Source organism: Cantharellus anzutake (genome assembly GCF_015039405.1).
Source record: "Cantharellus anzutake strain C23 chromosome Unknown EI90scaffold_5, whole genome shotgun sequence".
In the NCBI taxonomy this organism is placed as follows: domain Eukaryota; kingdom Fungi; phylum Basidiomycota; class Agaricomycetes; order Cantharellales; family Hydnaceae; genus Cantharellus; species Cantharellus anzutake.
Genome location: NW_024066955.1, coordinates 1,339,100 through 1,349,288, shown reverse-complemented (window position 1 = coordinate 1,349,288; position 10,189 = coordinate 1,339,100). Strand labels below are relative to the sequence as shown.

The 10,189-nt window shown below is 47.7% G+C and overlaps 2 protein-coding genes and 1 non-coding gene across 3 annotated transcripts; 1 reads left to right on the top strand and 2 right to left on the bottom strand.

Annotated features, from left to right (window-relative positions):
* Positions 1-320: 320 nt before the first annotated feature.
* On the top strand, positions 321-393 carry EI90DRAFT_t49. The gene has a single exon. It is a non-coding gene; the product is annotated as a tRNA-Tyr (tRNA).
* An 11-nt stretch (positions 394-404) lies between these two features.
* On the bottom strand, positions 405-710 carry EI90DRAFT_3117173 (uncharacterized protein; the record flags this gene model as incomplete). The annotated part of the gene is made up of 2 exons (XM_039062959.1): positions 405-414; positions 466-710. 2 exons carry the CDS (start codon positions 708-710, stop codon positions 405-407), a joined length of 255 nt encoding a protein of 84 aa, XP_038922038.1.
* Positions 711-8,283: 7,573 nt separating this feature from the next.
* Positions 8,284-8,795, bottom strand: EI90DRAFT_3012463 (uncharacterized protein; the record flags this gene model as incomplete). Its single annotated transcript, XM_039056562.1, has 4 exons — positions 8,284-8,301; positions 8,347-8,501; positions 8,548-8,688; positions 8,762-8,795. The coding sequence occupies 4 exons, from the start codon at positions 8,793-8,795 to the stop codon at positions 8,284-8,286; spliced, it is 348 nt and encodes a 115-aa protein (XP_038922037.1).
* Between the last annotated feature and the right edge of the window lie 1,394 nt (positions 8,796-10,189).

Here is a 10,189-nt window from a genome sequence, read left to right as displayed (position 1 = left end):
GGTGGACATTCTACGGAAGTCACCAAGCACACCCAAATCCAGTTGCTGCCACATGAGATGGGCACGTGAAGTCAAGCATTAAATTAGCCGGCCTGACAAAGTTTCAGGGGGTGTAGCTCAGAGCACTAAGGACCCAAATCCGGCTGCTTCAGACCAAATGATGTGGACATGTAGGAGATTAGCAGTAAGTCCGGCCTGAATATGAATTCAGGGGGTGATGGCTCACAGGCTGTTGGAAGCCTGGTGGTTAGGGTCACATGTGGATCATGGGCTCAATCCAATGTGAAGGGGGTGTGTTAGAAACCACTGCTGCCTAATGCGGGCATTTAGTGTAATGGTAACACACTCTAGGTACTTATGCAGGGCTCTGCGGTTCAACTCCCAGAATGTCCATATTTCATGCATTAAAGGTTCCTGAGACCACATGTACAAATTCCAACAGGTCCTGCACTTTGGGATTCTCACATGGATGCTACTTCGGCGCCAGTAGAGGTAAGTGCAGCGAGCTCCTCATGCCTCTCTTCCACCTGTTCATCGGTTAATTTGACCCATTTGATCTTGCTATTCTTCCATCCATCAAGTACCTGGCGCAAGTGATCAATGTTAGCAAGCTTTGGTTTGATCAGTTTACCATCTGGGTAATTGGTCATGTCAATCACGACACAATGTTTGATAGTGAGTTTCAAATAGTTTTCTGGCACCCATTCCATCGATAATCATGGCTTCCCAGTCAATTCGTCTTCGTATTTGGTCAGTGCATGTTGGAATACTGGGATGATGTCACTCATGGAGACACTCTCTGGTTATCTCAGCCATTTCAGAGTGCATGTTCCTGGCTTTCGCTGTGTAGGCTTTCGCCACACCTTACACCCCATGTTGGTGAGTAGTCAAGAGACGGTTCAGCTACATACTGTCTAATGTGCTGATTGCATGTGCCTCCATGAGGCGAACTTGCGCTGCCATGTCCATTTTTGCCACAACTCCCCAGTAGTACTTCACCTTATCTGTTGCCCAGAAAGCTGGCGAGAATAAGTCTTTCAAGTGTCCTCAAGTCATCATAACAACCACTTCGACATTGCATGATTCATGAACTGATTTCACCTGTTGCTTTTTAGTACCAGAACCTTGCGCTCATTTTAGGCATTGATGTCACAACTGACAAATCCCGGGGCTCTGTCAGTGGTGAACCAATGCCGATAGGCGAATCCACCGACCCGAAACCCGATCCAACCAGCCCTCAATCTGATGTCTGGCCCCCTGCCCTATCAAGTGAGACTTTGCCAACAATCAGACCCTAGACCCTGCTGGCATTCCGACTTCACTTCCAGTTCCCGAGCCTTTGGGCTCCTGGCATCCAGTCCCTCTGGTTCCTCCTAGGCCTATAGCACAACTCAGTCTCACATCCCTGCCTCCGCATCCTCCACACATTTTGCATCTCCCATATTCCGTGCATCTTCCACATCCGGACCTCTGCCCACCTCTGCACCCTCTGCACCCCTGCCACTCCTGGTTGACCTCCACACCCTGCAGTCAGGTCAACACTCCCCTCCATACCTTTGCTGGCCATCATGCTGTCCTCATTTGTGACAGCACTGATGGACCACCCTCTGTTGCGGACTTATCAGTGCCGTGCTGATTCCTGCATCCCATTTCACAGACTTGTGTCAGTGCCATGTGCCGACCCCGCTTTTCCTTTGGCCTTTTGCCACTTGGCAGCATTCATTCATTCCTTGCCAAGTGCCTATTATGTTCACCCATTTCATTCGCTTGCCAATATTGGCACTTGATCCATGTGTTATTGCACTTTCCCATTCATTCATTTAATCTGTCAATATTGGTACTTGATCCACTTTGACCTTATTCATTCCTTGCCTCCCATTTCCCGGGTTCTCATCCTTGGTTTAGTTTGACAAGTCCCCACTCATTTCCGCTTATTTCCGCACTGGACCGACCGGTCCCTCTTTTGATTTCTCTTACCTACTTATACCTTGTAAATACTTTTGGGGACCTCAGTCTGAAATCAACTAGAGTACCCCCCCTATTCTGATCTGAGTCCCTCCTACTGCAAAGGGGGCTTCCCCCCCTCTGAGTCCGTGCTCCTCCTACAGGTCCACTCCGCTTGCAAGTCTTGTTTGAAGTCCGCTGTAAGTGTCAATCTGTAAATACGGGATCTCCCCCAAACGTCAAGCTCAGGGCACAGCACTCCACCTGAGTCGCTGAGGCCGCGATCCCACTCTGCTAACCTTGAACAGTGCTTCCGGATGCACCGCACATTTCCGCCCGCATATCCACACGTGTGCACTCCAACAGGTTTCCGCCACAATCTCTGACCCTGACTCAGACAGAAACCCAATTCCATCTTCAGTCCATCTTCACATTTCCGACTCTGACAATTGAACACATACTATGTTTATCAGTTAATCCCTGTCAGGGCACACCCACCTGACCCAGGTCCACCCAGGTCCACCCGGCCACACCTCACCTGCTGCCCCACTGCCCATCCTTCTCCTTCCTCCTTCCCTCCTCTTTCTTTCTTTCTTTCCTTTCTCTCTTTCTTCTCTTTTCTTTATTTCATTCTTCCCATCATTCCCTTCCTGCTTATTCCTTCTATTTACATGGACCACTTTCCCTTGCATCAATGTACTATTGACCTGTCTGGCCCAGACACCCCAGATGGATCCCCACTGTGCCCAGCACACATGCCTGCAGCAGATGCTCTTGGGATCCCCTGCAGGGACACCCAGGTGGCTGTGGCTGTCTCTGAGAATGACGTTGTAACAGGGAATTTATCCCAACATCACACAGGCTCACAGGGGGGACAGTAATCTCCTGCCTGCCTCTCTCAATCTCACCAAAGGTCCTTGTAGTACGGTGCTGTATAGTTGTGGCTGTGCAGTCACAGGACTACCCCAACTACACTCGCCAATGTATGTACATGAAAGAATGAAAGAGCACTGTTTTGTAGTGCAAGGGTTTATCCCTGCAACAACGTGGCACCGCATGTACATAAATGTACCTGAAGTGGGAACAGAAGAAGTAACCTTCTTCTCACCTTTTCCACTTCAGTATAAGTGGCCAGGGACTGCTGTCCTGCATCAGGCCCGCCAGCATGCACACCTGCTTCGCACCCTGAGAGGGTCCCTCTGCCAGGCGCTACATCCGGGCCCCCTCCACCCCAGATGCATCCCTGACAGTCCTGTGCATGTGTTGCAATGGAATTCATAGATAATTCAGGTGAGATTATCGTTCCTTTTAGTGCACAGTTTGTCCTTTTAGTCATAACTCCATCTAGGATGACTTGTGCATGGTACTCTTCTGTTGGGGTCCTAGGATTTCCTACATCCTCATATGTGATATTTTTTTTCATTGATTTCCCCAAGGAGCTCAAGGTACTCCTCCTTGTAGGGCAAGGCTGGCAATGTGCCCTCTAGATAGAGCGTTCGTAAGCATGTAGTCTGAGTTCACGTAAGTCAAACTTTACCTTTCAAACATCAGGCCTCAGCCTCAGCATGGGCCCATGCATTGCAGAGCATTGGCTTATGAGTCTTCTTTGGTTTCGATAGGTTATAGATTATCTGGCTGTGAATTTGATGCTTGGAATAGTGGTGTCCATGGCCTGAGAACTCTAGTGCAATAGCAGAGACATGGCTTTCAAAATCTGCCTTCAGCTGAATGACTTGGGCATTAAATGCCTGCTTCACTAGATCCCTCTCCCTCCACTTATCTGCTGGGACCATTCACTACATTGGTAAGTCCTATTAGTTGCCCTTGAAGTGAGCTTACCTTGTGCTGTTAGTAGCATTGAAATCTTCAAGCAACCTGCCAAACATGAACAGAACTGAACAACTGAACAAACAACAACAAATCAAGGGCCATTCAGTTTGATGGTTGGGTATGTGCCTGTTGAATTTAATAATAAATCTGAATGGAGCCTTTTTTTTTTTTTTGGCAAATTTATGGTTAATTTACATTTATGCAATCAACCTGTTGACGCCCCTCAGCTTGCTGCTGCCATCCATGTGAGTAGGTATGCCTCACCTGGCATACAATAAAAGCGTCTGACCAATGTGTTGTAGAAGCCGGCTTCATTAACTCTTTGGCTTGCCAAAAGAATGATGAGGCTTATGTCTGTTTCACTAAGCTCTCGATCATTATCAGGAAGTGTCAGGGCATGCCTTTGGGTCGCTAGCGTAAGTAGCACATTGCCACATGACCCATGATCCCATCAACTTCTGCTTCTTTTCCGCTTCTTCATCTCCGGTTTGATCTGGTCTGCAGCTGTTGGTTATGACACTGCATGATCTTCTATCTTCCTTGATCCGATACTACTGGTTATTAGTTAGTTGGCTAGTTAGCACCTCTACCATGTATATAAGACCATGTGCTGGCGTGGGCATGTCCCCCAGCTTTCCTATCAACTAGGTTTTGGGGACTTCTCTTGTTGTGAGCATGCATGACCCTGACAGGAAGTTCGTAAGGCTCAACAGCATGGCACGATGAACTAGGCATGCTAACTGATTGGGCTGTCAAGCGGTTTGAAGATGGTGCTACACTTGGAATATGTGAGTCCAAATTCATTCCTCCCTGCTGCAGGGCTTCCAGGTTTTGGCAAGTTAACGGTGATCATGTAGGGGTGACAGGGACTGGGAAATTGACCCAATGGTTGGCTACAGTGAAGAAGGACAGCTCAATGCCTGAGTAATCTGTGGCCACAGAAGACTCACTGCTGTGTGGCATATCAGCCTTGGATGCAAGTGAAAATCTAAAGAGGCTATCACTGACTGTGTGAGTGTCAATGGATCCATGCTCAACCTTCTCCCAATAGCTGGATGAAACAGTAGCTGAACTTTGCTTCTGTTTCTTGGGAGTTACATCAGCAAACTTGGATGCGGAGGCCTGAGAGCTCATAGAGCTCATAGAGCTCTCAGAGCTTCAATACTTTGAAATTGCAGGTCCCCTTCTCTGAGAGCTCTGAAAAGTAGTCAAAGCTCTGAGAGCTCATAGAGCTATATTTGCACACAGGGGACTATTATCTATATGAGCTCCCTGAGTGTTTAATTTACCCGATATTAAAATTTAAATTTAAAAGCATTGACTATGGCATCATGTGACTAGCCATAGCCAAGTCCCTACCATACAAGGGACTGAACAAACTCAGCTTCACTTTCAGCACCAATGCAGCACCAGACACCAAGGGTATGTAGCCCAATCAATATATAAGCCAAATTTAGGGATATAAATGCAGTTAATCTGAAATTACTTAGGGAAAATGCGGGAAAATGAGTGGGAAAATGAGTGGGGGGGGAATTGGGGGGATGAGGGAGAAAATGAGGGGAAAATTAAAGGGGGAAATGGGGGGAAAATGAGGGGGGAAATGAGGGGAAAATGGAGGGGGGAATGGGGTGACATTTGGAGGGGGAAATGAGGAGGGAATTGGGGGGAATGAGGGAGGAAATGGGGGAGGAAATGGGGGGAAATTGAGGGGGGAAGTGGGGGGAAAATGGAGGGGGGGAATGGGGTGAAATTTGGAGGGGGGAATGAGGGGGGAATGAGGGGGAAAATGAGGGAGGAAATGGAGGGGGGAAATGGGGGGGGAATGAGGGGAAATTTGAAGGGGGAAATTTGGAGGGGAGAATGGGGGGGAATGGGGGGAAAATTGAGGGGGGAATGAGGGGAAATTTGAAGGGGGGAATGGGGGAGAAATGGGGGGGAAATTGAGGTGGGAATTGGGGGGGAATGAGGGGGAATTTGAAGGGGGAAATTGGGAGGGGGGAATGGGGGGGAAATTGAGGGGGGGGATGAAGGGGAAAATGGGAGGAAAATGAGGGGGAACTGGGGGGTTTCTAAAAACTTGAAAAAAAGTCAGGGAAAATTAAGGAAAATTCAGAAAATGGGGGACTTTCTAAAAAAGGAGAATGTCCAAAAAATCAGGGGAAAAATCAGAAATTTTGGGATAAGTTAGGGAGAGATATTTCAGGAAATTAGGAATAATTGGAAAAAAAATTAATTCACTTTTTTGATAATTCAATGTGCATTGGAAAGTGCCAAAGTGGGGCAATGTAGCAATGTATGTTTCAGTGTTAGAAAAGTCTCCCACCATGTTTTGGTGAGTGTCAGGGCACAGCCCCTCACTATTCCACAATCCCGCATGCATGCAGACCCATGGGAAAGTTCTGGGCAAGTTACTCACCCAGAAACCATCACAGCCACAACTGTGGGAACTTTCTGGGTGAGCAGCTCGTTCCCATGGGGGGGGGGGGGTGCCATTTATGGAAAGTCAACAAAGAGCTGAAAACTGTATAGTTCCTGGCTCCCATTTGTAGAGGAGGTTGAGAAGGTTTAGCCCCCTCAGTGAGTTTGAGGATCTCGGACTGGGACTAGATGCCCCAGCGACTAGGAGGATCCCCTGTTAGATACTGATCCGGGGTCGGGCACCGAAGGTCGCCGATGCGGACCGCTAAGGGCCGCGATGGCCGCGATGCCTCAGACAAGGCCCGAGGGTAGGGCATTTGGCCTCAGCAACTCTAAAGGGAGTGCTGTGCCCCCTAGTTGTCTCTTGGCCCTCATTTCGAACTTACTGGGGCTGCCTTGTTGGGGTCAGGGCTTGGGGTCGTGGTCAAGTTGATATTAGAGCTAAGGTACTATAATGTAGTATACAGGATATATATATGAAGGTGGAATGAATAGAAGCGGACCCGGGCCGAAGGCCGAAGGGTCCGGAAGCAAATAGGAACAAAGAGCGGGGTTGGCCGCACCGCGGCCGGCAATGACCGAGGGTCAAAACAAACAATAACAGATAAATAAACGAAGGGGTGTAGGGCCGCGATAGCGGCGATGGTATCATAGCGGAGTAGGCGATGTCGCGGAGTCACGCTAGGTCGGTACCAGAGGCGGACCCAGGGCAGGGAGGTCGGTGTGGCTGTGAGGGAGTCGGCCAAGTGTAGGGGAGCCTAGGGGCAAGTGGGGGAGTGAGCAGGGAGCCCTCAGGGAGGATAGGGCTGAGGTCGGGGCTCGCGCTCACGCTCGCATAGCGGTAACGGGCTCGGGCGGCATCGGGACGGGCGGCTAACGGGCCGGAATGCACGGCCGTGACATCCCCCTGGGCCCGTCACAGAACAAGGGCTGGGCCCTGACAGTGAGCCAAATAACCATGGCTTTTTGACCATGGGAAATTTGGTGTCAAAGGCTTGGATGATATCTGAAGAATACATCAGCTTTTTGTTTGCTTTATTGGGTGGTATTTTCAATTTACTTCATTTGGAACACTTTGTTAAAACTGATTTATACCCTACATAACATGCATGGTTACATTGCCACACTTTGGTGCTTTCCAATTCACATAGAATCATCAAAATTGGTTGAGTTTTGAGCAAGAAATGAGATGAAAGATAAAGTGCAAATTTTTGAATTTCAGAGTTTTCCTCATATTTTGTAAATAGCAATAAACACAAAAGGTATATGAGCTCTATGAGCCCACTGAGTTCATAGAGTTCATAGAGCTCATAGAGCTTTCAGAGCAATGACAATGGCCATTTTACACACATATATATCCATATTATCTTTGCACTACTGGTGCCAAAATAACTAAGCAGATTTCATGGAGATATGAAGACCATCCATGATTTAAAAACAAAAAGCTCTATGAGCTCTATGAGCTCACTGAGCTCATAGAGCTCATAGAGTGTTTCAAGTAATGATGCTGGCCATTTAATGTGCATTTCCAAAAATGTATATACATATTATCTTTGCACTTCTGCATCCTTAGGAGAATAAAATCATTCAAACATTTAATTTTCTCCACCCAATGTGTAGAGGGTGCACAGCAAAAAGACTCAATTTGCTCACAGAGCTCCCTACCAAGTTTGCTGATGTAGGGGCATGGGTGGCACAGGCATAATGGTGTTTGGATCAGGTAGTTTGAAGGCAAGTGATGGTGTAAATGGGCATTCAAAACTGTCCTTGCCCTTGCTGACAATGGAATTGGTCATTGTAGAACAGGCTACTTTGGAACGGGTCAGTGTAGAGACTGTGTTTGCTGCTGCCTGTGTCGTACTTGTTTGTTCCGCAGAAGTGGAACTGTCTTGACCAGTTTCAGAGTGGGATATGGTCATCTGAACCACAGGTGCACTAACAGACTGAGGGATTTTCAAGAATGCATCTAGGAGTTCTAATCTCAACTGTGGCCATCCTTCCTGGCCTTCGATTTTTTTGAGGCAATGATGTTGATGGGTGCTTTTCGACCCTCATAATTGAATAGCGCAACACTGTGGTGCCCCAGACAGTCTAAGATGGAGGTCTCCCCTACAGTTCAGGTTTGTAGCTTATCACAAGATTAGAACTACTCACCAATGTGCAAATATCCCACATCAGAGTGTGCACTTCTAACAATGGAGCCAAGAGGCTGTCCTTTACCATATGTGCCATCTCTTGCATAAATGCCTCTCTTGGAATAATCCCCTCAATATTTTTCAGGTCCGGTTGCACTGTCTTGGGCGACTGTCCTGCATCGTTGTGAGTATATATGTTTATGAACAAAAAAATACTCACCGTTCACTTTGCATGCCATGGTATAGTCCAGGACATAGCTGTCACTCAGTTTTTTCTTGAAGAGTTCCACTTCTTTGTCATCCAAGGTGTATAGCTGATGGCTTGCTTGAATGTAGCTCTCAAACACACACTCGCAGCTAGCTGTGATGATTTTAAGTAGTTTAGCTCTTTAATGTGAGTGAATCATCTCTGAACTAACTACCCATGTGCTTACCATCCTCCTTATCCTCATTGTTCATTCGATACATGTTGAATGATAGTTGTTCTGTGGTTGTGCAACTAGTAATGTTGGATTGTTACGACCAGAACTGAATTGTCACTTAAAATCATGTGTCACGTTGTTGTGGGGACAACTCCGTGTACCGCAAAAAGTCGGATTCTGTGGAATTTGGTCACCAACATGCAGTACATATCCGCTGACGCTCATGATACTCATTCTATCACTATCCAACACTCCTTACACTCATTCCATATTTTTCCATATTTTCCCCATCATTCCCGACAACCCCAAGCAAAATTCCCACGCCCAACCACACTGCCAATTTCACCCCCTCTCCAGACCTCCATACCCACACTCACAACCCAGCCGTCTTTCCACCCGATAGTGATGCTCTACCACCCTTCTTCACCCCCGGAGCATTTCCCAGAATGGCAATCCCATACCCGGATGGTTCAGCATGGAGTATACTCTCACGTGGTCTTGACAGCACCTGTCAATGGCCACATCTCAAGAAGTACTGCACCAAATGGGACAAATAGGGGCTCGTTGGAAAGCTGGAGACGAGGAGGTTGCTGACGGGAGGATAGGCGGGCGCTGTGGCGAAGCGTTGCGGAGTTAACTTTTACATTTCCCATTTTGGACCCGTTATGATATATTCCCCATTCATTCATATTTCTTTTATTGTTTCTTTGTTCCCAATTGGATATTCATCATTTACGGTTGCCTAACGGCCTGTTTACATTCCCCCAGTCCATTCATTTCATTTCAAACATATATAAACTAGATAACAACTTGTACATAACAAGTTAGTATTGAATAGACCCGTGAAGGGACAAGCAGAAGTTGCATCCAAGTGGCAAAGACGCCATCCACGACCCTAACGCCCCCATTGAGCTAGTTGATAACGTCTAAGACCCCTCTTATCAGAATCCTCAGCCTTGACGTCCAAGAGAGACGTAGGTGAGTGTTTGTTTGAGGTTTTTGCAGACTCGGTAGCACCCACGGACCAAAACCCGGCCCAACGAACCACACCCACGCACACTACCACCCTCCCCCTTCTCTCTGTCTCGAGTCTAGGCGATAGACCCGTTACAACGTGTTGTATTGTAACCCAACCCAACTGACATGATGATTATCAACTCTTTGACTGAGCTCCCCCCCTTTCCCTGCCTCCTCTATAGGTGGTCCATGTCATATCTGTACATACCCGATCCCAATCTGACTCCCAGACCCTCATCTTCATCACCTCTGGAGTCCTACCCTACCTCTGTCTGCTCCGATATTCACCTTCGGACCGAACATCACTCCTCTTGCCACCTTCCTCCTCTTACTCCTCATGTCACCTCCACCCTTCCATCCCTCTCCTACCCTACCTCCATCCGCTCCGATACTCACCTTCAGACCTGACACCATTCCTCCTCC